The sequence below is a fragment of the Centroberyx affinis genome, unplaced genomic scaffold, assembly GCF_046629955.1.
Source record: "Centroberyx affinis isolate AG114_WGS23_722 - 3 ecotype Tasmania unplaced genomic scaffold, CSIRO-AGI_Caff_v1 ptg000061l_1, whole genome shotgun sequence".
In the NCBI taxonomy this organism is placed as follows: Eukaryota; Metazoa; Chordata; class Actinopteri; order Beryciformes; family Berycidae; genus Centroberyx; species Centroberyx affinis.
Genome location: NW_027278772.1, coordinates 17,509 through 32,016, shown reverse-complemented (window position 1 = coordinate 32,016; position 14,508 = coordinate 17,509). Strand labels below are relative to the sequence as shown.

Sequence of the window (14,508 nt, the reverse complement as noted above, 5' to 3'; positions counted from 1 at the left end):
TGAAGATGTATCTGTCTGTGTTTCAGATCGTTGTGGTGCTGTCATTGTTACAGATATGTACAGTTTAACTGGCACTCTTGGAGTGAAAGAGGGCCCTCATCTCCCTTTAGTTGCACCAGTGCTCTGTGTTTCGTGACACTGTGCCTGTCACTCAGTTCTGAAAGGCATTAGTGGAATCTGCTTAAGATGAAAAACATGGGAATCCAGTTGGAGAGCAGAAATGGCAGCCATTTAGAGCAGACATGACGTATCTTTGACAGATAACCAGCGTGTGTGCATGTCAGATGAGAGACCAGAGAAAGGAGTAGGATCTCTCGTCTGCTTCTGTCTTTTGTCTGCCTCTTTGGAAGCCTGTTACAGTCATAGTGAAGCTGAGCGTGGACTAGTACTGTCGATGAAACCTTCTGAGACTGTAATTTTGGGCATACTATAACTTTGAAATTACTGGGAAACGTTGATCTAAATTATAAAGCAATGCAAAGCTCAGTACTTACTAACCATAAGCCTACACCAAGACACACCACAAGACATTGGCAAAAGGATGGTATCTGAATTCCTGTATGAAAGAGAGGTCTTAGTCATACAGATCAAAACTCCCTGCATCCCTAGATCTCTTAATGCCATACCTCTCAGGCTGATTTGCTCCCATCCAATTCCAAACGGCAAAGAAAACAACTCCACAGACTTCTAATTTGGTCAGTAAAGGTAATCCATCACTGAATGAGAAGCCAACAATTGAGAACACCAATATCAAACTATAAATGTTTACATTTTGAAAGAAGTTCCATTTCATATTAATGTGCGCATTTAGGAACACAGTGAGAGCCGAGACAAGACAGGAGTGGGGTCTCACTTCCGGTTTCTGCTTGTAAACAAGAAGAGGTAAGATACCGGGAGTGATTTCCAATTTCCGCTTATTCCTCTCCAAAATAAATCTTTCAACCAATAGCTAACATTCTCTGTGTTTACGTTAGGACCCGGCTTCTGTCAATCACAGCCCAATCAACCGAAGCAAGATGCTTGCACCAGCAATAGTCTGTAAAATGAAACAAAAGAAATGTCAAAATGTAAAAATTAAAGCTAGATTTTACACAGTTACAACTATAATTTGCTGCCTTCTTTACTGGAAGTAAGTTGTACTATTTAGACAGCATTTGAAGACAGCCTTCCAAAATATTTACTTTTAAAAACAACTAAAATAAAGGAAAAATGGCACATATCTCATGATGTGATGAAAGCACTGGAAAACCATCTGCAGTAAGGGAATGCAAGAAATGAGCAAAAAAACTCCAATCACGGTGGAATGGTACTTTAATGTGTTGAACCTCCTCTTATTACATTTACAAGGACTGTCAAGAGAATGGAGACCGTGTCGAGACAATACTTTATTTGCAGTAGGTTTTGAGTGTGGGTATATGTCTTTTCCTGCCTCGCTGCTGCTTCTGCTGCCGCTGCTGCCCCTGGATTTAATAACTTTAGTAGCCATTCACTTATAAGGGTGCATGATTCCTTGAGGGAGTCCAATTGATCAGTCAGTGGTGGGCTCTAACATTGTGGCAGCCAGATGAATGGTGCTGACATGGACTTCATCTAACCCACTAAAGCACACATTCAGGGAGCGTGAGGGCCCACTCATCTGTTTCTACACCCTTTCTCTCAAAAGATTTTCCTCAGTGAGGAAAGGTACAGTATAAAAGGAGAATTCAGCTCTTTCTGCCAGGAGCTGGCCTATGAGAATAAAGACCAATGAGCAAGGAAATACTCACACATTATTTTAGTAATTGAAAGTCTCCATATTGCTCCCATATGCTAGTGTCTCGAAAGCTTCTTGTAGCAGTTGGGCTACGGTTGACTTGATTCTCGGTGTGCTTGTTCTCACAGGCACACTAAACCACTGAATATCGGCCCACTAAAGTCTTCCTTCCCTTAAACTACTGGCTGTGTGCCTCTCTCTCTCTGATGTGGGCTTATTTCCCGGGCCTTGCTGGACATGATTGTCAGCTCAGCAGGTTTACAGTTGGGTAGAAGTGAGTCAATCTTTTCTGAATACCGTAATCCAATTAAACACCAGTCTTGTGAGAATTGACTCCGCGTTACTCACTAGGCAGAGGAATGAATGTTTCATAAACCAATACCTCAGTGTGTCTGCGGTTTGTACGCTGTGACATGAAAGGATTCTCTGGCCTGCACCGAACATCTATCCATTTGAGGTGTTTTAACTGGATCTATTTTTAATACCCCTGCACATTTCCTTTTAATGAGCGTTTGAATATATGAAAATGGTGGCTGTGGTCCGTTTGACAAAGTAGATTTTACCTGGAAAATATGCTGCAGTCAGTTGCAGTCAGTTGTGTTCAGGCTTTGCCGGGTCTACCTAAATGGATTATCGGCATCTGGAGCAAACAGTATGATTTGAATCATTACTAATTCATACTGTGCCTCTATTGTATGGCCTACCACCTCTGTTTTTATGGCTGCTGCTGTTTCTGCGGTCTGGGCCTGTGGCCAAGACGTGACTCTGTTTTCAGTGTTTCGAGCTTCCTCTGCATTTGCAGACTGAAAAAGGCTGGCAGCACGCTGCATGAAGCAAGATTGCACCAGCAAATAAGTATATTTTGTTCTCTTTCCTTCTCTGGTGAAAGCCCACTGAAGCTGGACTTGTTGCTTCGTGCCTCAGTGGACAAAGAAGTTTGGTTCCTGTCTGGCCGATACAGCTGTTCATGTCAACAAGGCAGTCGAGAAATAGCATTGTGACATTAATTCAACGTAACGTTTTCAGGCACCCGACTCGGCCTCACACGATTGGCGACCAAGGCCTGTCAAGTGGGCTTGTTTGATCCCTGCACTCACCATCCAGATGGCTAGGTTATTCATTAGTTCACAACAGTTTCATAAGTGACTTGCTGTAAATTGCTGTGCAAATGCTTAAATAATTGGTTCGCCTCTGTAATGTACTTCTGCAAAAAGCTTTTTTTCCCCTCCTGCACGATCTCGGCTCCCTGTGTGTGAGCGAGCGCGAGGACATGCAGGGGCGTATGCAGCTGATAATCATATAACTAGATTAAATCCTGTCTGTGATTCACTGTGTATTGATTCCCCTCTGTATTGCGGAACACGGTCATTAATAAAGAAATCATATTGTGCTTCATATTGTGCCCTTATCAGTTTGAAGGAATTGTGTTTTCGTTGCTCTGATGTCAGTGAATCACCATCAAAGTGGTGTAGCTAACCATGAAATAGCCTTATCTGAATATTCCCCTGTCTGCAGTTATGTAACAGGTCATTGATATTCAAGACTTTGTGTCTTTCTTGTGTTTTTCATGTAGCAGGTCCTTGATGAATTCAAACCTTTGTGTCCACAGAACACCTTGAATAATACTCTATAGATTTTACAGTACTCTTGTCCAAACAATCTTGAGAGATTATAGCATTAGGACAGACAAACAGATGACCTTCACTGTTTCTGCATAATGCCTGCATAATGATGAATTAGTAGCCTTTGTGTTTATATTGGTGGTACAGATATTGGAACTTTGTGTATTACATGAGATATTACATGAGTAGTAAATTAGTTATATGTTCTACTGTATCTATAGTGAAATGGAGAAGAACTCAGATTACTGTTTTGTGGAAAATAGTAACTCCATGTGTTAGTTTTTAAATTTTTGTAATCTGATATTAGTTACTTTTTAAAATAAAAAGTGAAAGTCCTGCAGCATCTTGTGCAGATAACATGCTGCTAATTGAAAAAACCCCAAAACAAAACCTTTATATACTGTCTGTACGTATGCTTGTTATGAATACGATTAGCTTGTTGTTTTAAGAACAGAGTAATACTCTATCATTATACATTTTTAAATGATCAACAACACACTGGGCAGCACAAGCCATTTTACTGTGGCATGTGTTTGAAGTGGGTAACACACCCTGATGAGTTACTTTTAAAGAGTACCTTTGTAATGTAATTAGTTAATTTTAAGGGAAATAACAAAGTAAAGTAACTAATTTATTAAAGTAACTTTCCCCAACACTGGTATCTTGTATGTCTTGTGTTTTCTGTTTACACTGTTGCACTTACACTGTCAAACAGTACAGCGCGGTGTCAGCATGTGTATCTTGGATCTGTATGTGTTGTAAGTTGTCAATTTGACTGTGGTTGACAAGTAGTTTCTGCACCATTGTCTCCATGACAAATAAATACATCAGAAATCCATAGCTTTATACTTGGCAAATAAAGTATTTCTGAGTCTGATTCTGATTTGTTGCAGACAGCGGTGAAGTCACCCTGTCAGCATCAGAATGAACATCATGCTTCTCTTTTTCATGTATCCCCTGCTCTATCTTTTGCTTGACTGGCCAGGTGAGGCAGATACACCCAGTCATGCAGTTGACAGTTAGAAGCCTGTGTTGCTTTTGATGCCTCCCTACCTACATTTTAGATCAATTGTGTGATTGCTGTAGAACCTGAAAGCAACCTCTAGCTTCATGTAACGCATTTGATTAGTTCTGCAGAATGCAACGATGTGATATGGACAACAAGATACCACTTTATCCAGTGACTGGCATCAAGTTTCGGTACGGAAATGAATGTGCAGTGCCATCCCATAAGGGTTAGCAGACAGAGGTATTTCTCAAAAGCGATCTGAGCTGGAAAAGGCCCAATCCTGACAAATTACATCCTACTTTTGATTTACATGCAGCCTAGAAGAGTGGATTTGCAGAGTTAATTTTCAAAACGCTATACATCCATTTTAGAACAGATACATAGATCCATCCATACATACAGTATATACATACTATATACATGTACTCATTACCTAAAAATCAATATATCTCTAAAAGAGGAGGATCCAGTCTGTAGATCATTTAGTCAGTGGTATCATTTTGTCAACTATGGACTTAAATTACATAACGGCTTTTAGAAAGTATCATATATATATATATATATATACAGTACTGTGCAAAAGTCTTAGGCACATGTAAAAAAAATCTGTACAACGAAAAAATAATGAAATGAAAAGTTTCTAAATAGAAAAAAAAAAACTATAAAAAGCAGTCTACTGACACACTAATGCAGAAAACAAATAAACGTCTAAGACAAAATGTATATAAATATATATATATATATATATATATATATTGCACAGTACTGTACAACATCTAGAGTGCCTAAGACTTTTGCGCAGTACTGTATATATATACATATACATATACATATATATATCTATATATATATATAGATATATAGATATATATTTATATATATATTTATATATAAATTTAGTAATTTATTTTGTAAGAGTAGGTGTCACTCTTTTGATGGTGGATATCTCCTTTTGGAATAAAATTCATGCATGTATAATCGATGTAACTAGCAAAGTCAGGCCAACAGTGTTTTTCTGTAGTAAGTGAATATGACTGGCAGTTGTTGTTGTTGCATTAAAGCAATGCTTAGCAATGTGTAAAAAAACAAAAAACAAAAAAAAAAAACTCCCTGTTGAATTCACAGATGTGTCTTGTTGCTTGACTCTGCCTGCAAATAAGCTGCCTTTATGTAATAGTTTCATAACATCAACAAAAAAAAAAAAGAAAATCATATGAGACACATTTTTGAAAACACAAGGCTTATACCAAATGCATCGCGAATGCAAATTTCTCCATGAACAGATTTTATAAATAAACTCAGGGGAAATGGTTTTCTTTTTCCTGCCTGCCGTTTGTCATCACGTTAGCAAACTTGTCATGGAAAACATGACATCAAGTCAGAGAGAGTGCACTGGGCAATGTGACAAGTAAAATGAGCAAATTGAAAGGAGAGTGCATCCGTCAAGTATTCCTTTCTTGTGTCAGAGGATTCACACATTGCAAAGTCTTATTTATAAATGGCCTATACCCTCACAAAAAATGACAGGTTTATATTTTTTCTTTCAGATGTTCCCTACCAATTAGCATGAACCAATGCATGGTGCTGTCAAGTTCATAGCATTTGACGCATACTAGTTACACATGCAAATTGCCAGAATTTGTTTTGAATAACTGACTGCTTGTCATAATTATTTCTTTGTATCAGTTGCATTTAATCACCACTGGTTGAATTTAGGTTGATGCGTTTCTCTTAATGCAGCTGTTATACCACAGCCACATATTTATTGCTCAAAGGGGATATACTATTTTGGTACAGGGATTAGCCAGTATTTGATGAAACATACTTGCATTGTAGGATGGTGCTGCAGTGTCTTTATAATTTTGTGTTTGCATGAAAAAGAATAGCTTAAATCCATATTTTTTTCTGGACCGGTTTCTGTTTCGATGTGTGGACCAAATAAGTTTTTCATGTCAATGGTAAAATACCTTTTTGTTCGTATGTGTTCATGCAGATCCTTAGAAAAACAACAAGCCCAATCATTTAGTCACTCTATTCATTCTACATTTACCAATACATAGGATTTGATGCAACTATCTCTTGTGCCATTAAACTAAGGTGAGTGCCTGCATAAAAACCTGGCTTCGAAATGTTGGTAGAGTATGCCGAATCGCGCCCCTTTTTCCCTGTAGCAGCATTACTTATAACCAGCTCTTTGTGGATGCTGGTTGCATGTTGGCACTTATCAATCAGGGATCGATGAATATGATTGTAGAGTGGAGCGCTGTGTTTCAGAGTGGTATTGATTGGCGTAAGGGTTGGGCCTCACGCCAGTCCTCATTAGTGGTCTCTTTGTCCTTTCTCCCTTCTTTGTCTCTCTGTGTCTCTCTCTCATCTCTCCCTCCTGCTGACGTGGGTGCCTGGTGATTCTAACTGATGACAGTCCTAAGTGCTTTAAGTGAAACGTATTGATCACAGGTGTTGTGAACCACTTACACAGCTGCCTGGACACGCACACGCCACATTGGAGAAAATGGACAGCTCCTCTCCTACATGCTACATGTTACATTTCACAAGCCTCACCCTCAGTCGCTACCTGCTTCCCTCCCCCTTGATATCACATGAAGAGCCTGTTTGTCACCATAAACAGGGTGAACAGGGTGACCTAGTGGTTAGACAGACCATTTCGCAGCTAGGTTAGTCACAGGTTCAATCCCCATCACAGCCAGTGTGTCTATACTTGTCAAGGTGTCCTTCAGCAAAACATTGACCAACTACCTGCTCCAGGGCAAAGACTCTGAGCCTTGAAATTCATACATGTATGTGTGTCTCAAAGGACAGGTGAAAGAAACAAATTCCTAATTACACTGTGTATAATATAAGGAGAGAGTGCTCTAAATAATTAATGATTATTCAATTAAATAATCGATTTTCCTAAAAATAAACAGCTCTCTACCCTTAAAATGTCTTTCCCTAGTCTTCTTCCATGTACTTTCTGCTCCATTGTCTCTCACAACCGATCTCCAATACATGACAAGAGCAGTCGACAAACAGTTCATGGGTGTTTCCACTTATATGGATAGTTACCAGCTAGGGCTGACCGCCGCGCCCTGGTCTCTGACCTCTTGTCCTGCCCACACTGCATGGTGGTTTTGGGTCTGGCCCCAGAGTCCGTGACCTTGGCCAGCAACCCCAGTTTTAATCAGCAGTTCACCCGGGTCTCTCTCCCCACACATGCAGTCCCAGCCAGCCGCTTCCTGCACCTTAATGAGTCGGGAGTCCCAGGCCAGACCGAGCCTCAGCCCGTACTGTAGCTCTCTTTCCTCCTTTCACACCACAAATAGCAGAGTGGGCGTACTTAGGGCAAAGCTATAGCCAATGAACCACATCACTTCACAAGACATGGTTGAGGAGATTTTAGAGGCTTCGGGTTTGATGGCTCTCCCTTGACTCAGTATGTCTGTTTTTTTTTGCCAGTTAATTCAATTAACTGGCAAACAATTCAATTTTGAAGGAAGAGACGATAAATGTTATGTTATTGCCTGTTTTGTGGTCTTTTTTTTTTACGCAGCCCTGTTCAAATCGGCTTAAGTGCTTTCTCAATATCGGCACCAAAGGCATGTTATTTGTTTTCTCTTATAATCAACTAATTCAGAATGATTGTCTTTGCTCTTCTGCACCTCTAGTGATTGCCTATTGTCCACACACAGCTAGCTCTTAAACAAAGTTTGAATATTCTACCCAAGCAATTCCAACTTTTGAAATTAACTTTGACCGGGGGCGTGCCTGTGGCTTAAAGATAATCACATCAAGGGCAAGGACCCTGACCTGTTTTTGCATCAGTAAGTTTCTGTGAGGTGGAAAGCACTCAATCGGCAATTGTTGTCTTGCCTTTTGTGGGAATGTGAATAGCACCTTATTGATTGGAAGCAAAATGTTTTTAATGTTGTAGATGAGATTTCTGGATTGCTAACTAATGGGAAGATGGAAGCTCACTTCAATCTATTTCCAAGTCAAGTTCCAAATTGAAAATCTTTACAGGCATAATTAAGGCTTATCTGAAAAGAACGCTGAAACTTTCCAATGTTTTTTAATTTTTTTTTTTTCACCCATCCAACCCTGACTATTATGTGTAAATACACAGCACTCTTAGAATGGAGATGAGTCTATGCAGAAAAGTAATGAATATAAAATAGAGAGCCGTATTGATATTTGATCTAATTTAATGGGAATGAAAAAGATGTCCATGTAATTGTAAATGTAATGTACTTTCGCCTAAATAAGCAGTTTATAAGCAGATGTTAATCAAATGCGTTTCTAGTAGTATGTGTGTTTGTTGTTTTGTGTATATGCTTTATTCATAAGCCAACGGGGAAATTCTTTTTTTGACCTCTGGTTGGGGCGCAGGGTGAGCGGGTTAAGTATCTTGCTCCAGGATACTCTGACAGATACGGCCACACTGGGGATCAAACCTTGGCCCCTCCAACTCGGAGGCGACCTGGATTTCAAGTAGCCGTTGTGTTCGGCTGTTTCAAACAAGACTGTATTGAGAAATTATTCAAATGCCCTCATAGGACTCCAACCAAAGGAGGCGGGGAAACACCATTGAGCTTTGTTCAACCATCTTCAGAGCTACATTTATACTTTGGATTAATGATTTAGCACCTGCCTGTGTGAGCATCACAATAGACAAAATAGAAATCTCTGTTACTGTATGATGCATCTCTATTGACCATTTTCCCACCACTGCGTATATTGTATTGTATGTAGCACTCTCATCTTTAAAAGCAGCCTCCTTGGCTCTCTATGCATAATACATAACTGGTTGGCAAGGAAAGCTCCGGTATACTGAACACTCTAAGAACACACTAAGCATGAACATTGGAGATTCATATGGGAAGTGAGTTGCAGACTTATTCGCTCGGTAGTAACGATGCCTTTTCTAGCGTAGTTCATCCACTTCAACCCAGGCCTCCGCCAAGTTTTTTTAAGGTCAATATTTAGACGGGTCTGATGACGCACTGTATGTGTTTCCTGCTCCATTACCGCAAAAACATTGTATGGTGCTGTTTTGTTTGTCTCGGGGGATCAGGATTCATCGGCACTCGCGGGGCTTCACAAGACGAATAATCTAAGAATCAATATACATAACAGAAAAGTAGCATTCAGTGTGTAATAATCACATAATTACACAGCTCAACTGGTTATCGTCATTGTGTTGTTGTTGTGCTTGAGAAATGCCAACAAAAGTGCATTCTAACCGTCGTCTGTCTCTGTGTCTCCAGTGCATGTGAAAGCGGGAACCTGTGAGGTAATTGCTGCGCACCGCTGCTGCAACAAGAACAAGATCGAAGAGAGATCCCAGACTGTCAAGTGCTCCTGCTTTCCTGGACAGGTGGCGGGAACAACAAGAGCTGCTCCATCTTGTGTGGACGGTATGGCAGGCTTCTTATTATATTTTTTGGTAATGATTTGAAACTGACTTTTGATTAGGGTAGAAAAGCAGTACAGCACATACAAACTGTCACACTTGTCACTGTGCTTCTGGTACCGGTACTTTTTTTCAAAATAGAATTATTTGGCTATGAGTGATTTATTGAAAAAAAAAACAATGTTTTTTTGGGATTTTCGTGATCCTGCTGAAGTGTTTCCCCGCAGGCTTTACAATCTTTTAAATCAAATCGCCCACCAGTTCTTCCATTCACCCCTTTGCCTTTTGCTGGCTGTGAGGCCACACCAGACCTTGTGTTCAGCGGAGTAGAGAGGAGGCCAGGTCATTTAATATCATGTCAACTGCGGCCTCTGTTACAGGTGAATCGATCCCTATCTCCTCTTTTCACTATAATGGCTCTGACAGGGGCTTCCTGTATTTTGACAGTCCTCTCTCCGCTATAGAAATGTCAAGGGAAGCTGTCTCTCTCCCTGTAGGCCTCCTCAGAGCAACTTAAGACCTTGACGCTCCAACCTCTGCTGCTCGCTTTATTACCCCTCCCACACACACACACACACACACACACACACACACATGCGGCCGGCTCACGCGGCCCGCACCTGCTCACAACACTCAGCGGCTTGACATTGACCCACGCCCTGTAATTCACTCCTGAAAACACACTGGGGCAGGCAGCAGTGACGGGTCTCCGCTGTCAGCCAGAGATCAAAAGAGGCTCTCTTCACTCTCTCTGACATGTTGTATAGCAACAGGAAGCTTTCTGTGGGTTCACTTGTTGTTGCTTCAGCCTGAGCAGAACCACGGCTCTTCTTGAACTCTTGCAAAGGGCACACTGTTTGTTAATTACGTGCATTCCACTTTAACTATATTCCTCCTTTCCCCCCCCCCTCACAGCATCCATAGTTGCACAGAAGTGGTGGTGCCAGATGCATCCCTGCATGGATGGGGAAGAGTGTAAAGTGTTGCCAGATCTGAAAGGATGGAGCTGCAGTACAGGAAACAAAGTAAAGACAACCAAGGTGGGTGAGAAACATTGTTTGGGTGTAGTTAACTACATATTTATTCACATTTGCATTGTTGGCAGCAGACACTCTTACTCAGAATGACTTACAATGAGTGCAACAGTAGAATATGCTTAAATTCATAGATTGCCAACATTAAAAGCAGCCAACAGCAAGGAGTGCAAGGGCCAGTGCCCTGACAATAGATGTAACAAAACATTACCGCGACCCTCGAATGATCATGTAAGATGGAGGCGTGCTAGAGAAGTGCTTGGAAGAGGAATAAGAGAAACTAAGGAGAGAGGTGGAGAGGAGTTTTTTTTTCTATTTCTTCAGATATGAGCATCATACAGAGCGAGTAGAGAGGGAGGATATGGGAGAGGAGGATGTGATTCACAGGGGAGAGTCAGTGAGGCCGTTCTTATTTTGCATTTGCTTTGTGGAAGTTTGACTAAATTCAATTCTTAGTATTTTATTTCAGTTGCTAATTTTCTTTAGCCAAGTAGTTTAGGCAGTTAATTACAAATTAGATTTTTCATCAAACAGTTCCTACATGAATACAAAACTCGCTTTTATAGCTCAAGTGTGTCTTTATCAAGTCTCATAATTGCCTTCTCAGGTTTTGTGTGTGTGACCTGAGACACATCATTCAATTACAGTAAAACCATATTATTATTAATTAAATTGTTAAACTTCTTTCACTGTTAAGTAATTAGTAGTTTAGTAAAATATAATTTGATGTCTATGCTACTGCTGCTAGTATCCTCATCAACAATCATTGAATATTACATCAGCTTTTTCATCATGCTCACTGAGCTTTTTTTTTTTTTTTTTTTTAGAGAGAATCCAATTAGAAAGCAGAATATTTAGTAACAAGATTATTCATGAATATACATGATATGCCACATTAATATATGCAACAAGACATTTATCCTGTTTCAGCATAGACCTACTGCATAATTTCAAAATGAGCGGAATTGCAAGGTTGAAAGAACATGTCAAATCTGTTCTCTTGAAGATAATAAGATCAAAAATCACTCTTCCTGTTGAGAACAAAAAATGTGTGATGCTGTAAATATAGAAGCAGTATTGTCATGGGACCCGTAATTCTCAGTTGGTAGTTTATGTGAGATTTGAAATATGGAAGTACACAACACATGACAACTTTGTAGACGGAAAATCAATTAGCTTTTGTTTAATACACCAGATTGTACAGCAGTGTCTTAACTGGTACAAATTGGAAAACATACCCTTTGAGGAATCATATAGTGCAGCAGCCCAGTGCTGGTGCTTGCACAGAAAACCAACTGACGTGTATCCATCTGACTCACTTGCTTTTGGCGCAAGGATGAGAGAGCGGGCTTGAGTCGGGTCCTGCCTTTGAAAAGTCAGCGCAGGCTTGGATATTACTTCAAAAGTGCCAGTGAGAAGCAAAACAAAGGCAGGCAAAGGGAGGTAAAAGACAAAGGAAAACAAACAAACAAAAACCCCTCCAGGAAGCCAAATTGTCAAGTAGGATGTGCTAAAGCGGGGCGGGAGGGCTCCGGCTGTACTACTTCCAGAGATTAATAGAGGTTATCTGGACGTGTGTTTTGGGTTTCAGGGTGTGGTAGACCTGAAGTGGATGGGAGGCGGGGGGGCTCCGGGGTGACACAGTGGGCCCTCAGCCATCCATCACGGCCCAGTGTTTGACTCACCAAACGCCTGTACTTGAGCTGCCTCTTCCATTATTCATGGCTACAGGAGGCCTGGACGAAGCAGAGCTTTTTATTTTAGCCGGGTTAATAATTCATGCCCCCTCACACAGCCGCGGGAAAGCAGAGAGAGTCAGAGACAAGCAGGGGTCCAGGTGGCTAGTAGAACCCGTCAGAACCTCGACTCTTTTTTTGATTTGGGAGTCTGCGGGGGTCCCTACATGCTCCCTGCCCCAGCGCCTCCTGCAGAGAGCCAGCGAGGGAGGGTCAGTGTATGCTAGAGGGCTTTGTGCCGCGGCTTCCTGCACAATTAACATGGTCCTGAGAAACAGGTGGCTCTGGTAAGGATAAGCCGAAGGATCAGGGACTCAGGTTGGTTATGAGTTCTGTGGCCTCGGTATAATGACGGTCTCTGTAGGCTTTTGCTCTCCAATTGAAATCACAACACCTGGGAAGAGTGACACCTGCTCTTGCAAAACAACCTTTAGAACATTGAACACTTTGGTTCTCTTTGAAGGACAGTAGATAAAGCAAATCCTTGGTTGATAACAAAATAAAATTTCACAGACTGAATTCTAAAAAATTTAGAAATATTAAAAGATAGACTTCACATCCCCCCCCCTTAAAATAGAATAAATTGGATATATACTGTAGCATTATGTAAACAGATTCTTCAGTTGCACACTATACAGTAGGCCTACTATAAATCTTTTCTTTTTTTTGGTGTCCAACCGTGACATTGTTGATAAAAAATGATGGTGTCGTTTCACCTCATGATAAAGTCACATCAATAAATCAGACGCCTTAAACCCCTGCAGGGCCCGCAGACAACTTCAGTCGTTCCCTCTTTCTCCCCATGTCAAAGAGCAGCTAGTTTTATAGTCCTGCTGGTAATGTCAGGAATTATAACCCCAGCAGCTCCTGCTTTTCACTTCCTATCAATCAGAGGGCAGAAGGCAAAAGAACCATGCAGCCTTTCCACTTGAAAGGTGCTATGAAGCTCATGGAAAATGTGTTGAGTGTTGGTGATGGATGGCTGTCTGAGGCGGATTTGTTTTCAAAGACATAATGAAAATGACCTTGCGATTTACTGTACCGCGTGTTATAATGTGTGTAGGGTATGTACTCTCGCTTCCACATGTACTGCCTCGGCATGAAAACAGGTTGCCTCATACTGAACTATACAGTGTGTTTGAATAGACCGTGGTAATAGCATTAAATGCAGCATTGTGAACTGTGAACACCGACCTTCCTGCTGTTTCAAACAAGATTTTCTATATGAAGTTGGCAAGACTTACAAGTGTTGGTGAGGGTTAATCTGCAGATCCTTCAGTATAAACTTTGTAAGCTGTTCACCAGCTGTGTCCCCAGCCCACTCCTCAAACCGAGGCACGAGCCTAACAGATACACTATATGCAAATAGCCCTTGAGCTCAAGGTATTGTGTGTGGCGGAGGATGTGGAGCTGTGTGAAATCAAGTGTCTTTCAAAGTGGTTTAAGAAAAACTGCCGCTTGCGGTTTCAATTTGTCACAAAATCAGTTTTTTGTCTTTTATTTTTGCCCAACACCAAAAACAATGTAGCTCACCAAAACCAAAGATAATGCAACTGAAATTGAACCAAGCCGACTGCATGTTACTTTCTATTTATATTGTCAGACAAATATGTGTTATGTGATAAAAAGAAAAAGATTTTAATAGTTAAAGGGCTGAAAGATAGTGTGAGACGTCTCTATCAATAAGCGTGGTCGATGGATGGCCTGGAAAGAGGCGCTAAATCATTCTATCGACCATCGATTTGTGTCTTATGGCCCATTAAGACATGGCCGGAGGCTGAAATTGACCGTCAATTTGGGATTTTAGGGCAACAGTGAAGACTGTGAAATAATCTCCTCTGTAACGCAATAGCTGTCCAAAACGATCAGGCAGACAGAGTCAAGGATCAGAGGTGATCAGATCTTTATTGCTTTATCTAGCTAATGATAAGGATGAGATACACA

The 14,508-nt window shown here is 40.9% G+C and overlaps 1 protein-coding gene across 1 annotated transcript in view; it reads left to right on the top strand.

Annotated features, from left to right (window-relative positions):
* Window positions 1-14,508, top strand: part of tafa3a (TAFA chemokine like family member 3a) — a 66,452-nt gene that overhangs the window by 49,167 nt on the left and 2,777 nt on the right. The window contains exons 3-4 of the mRNA XM_071519937.1: window positions 9,649-9,798; window positions 10,710-10,834. Of these exons, the coding sequence (XP_071376038.1) occupies window positions 9,649-9,798; window positions 10,710-10,834 (275 nt within the window). The remainder of the gene's footprint in view (window positions 1-9,648; window positions 9,799-10,709; window positions 10,835-14,508) is intronic.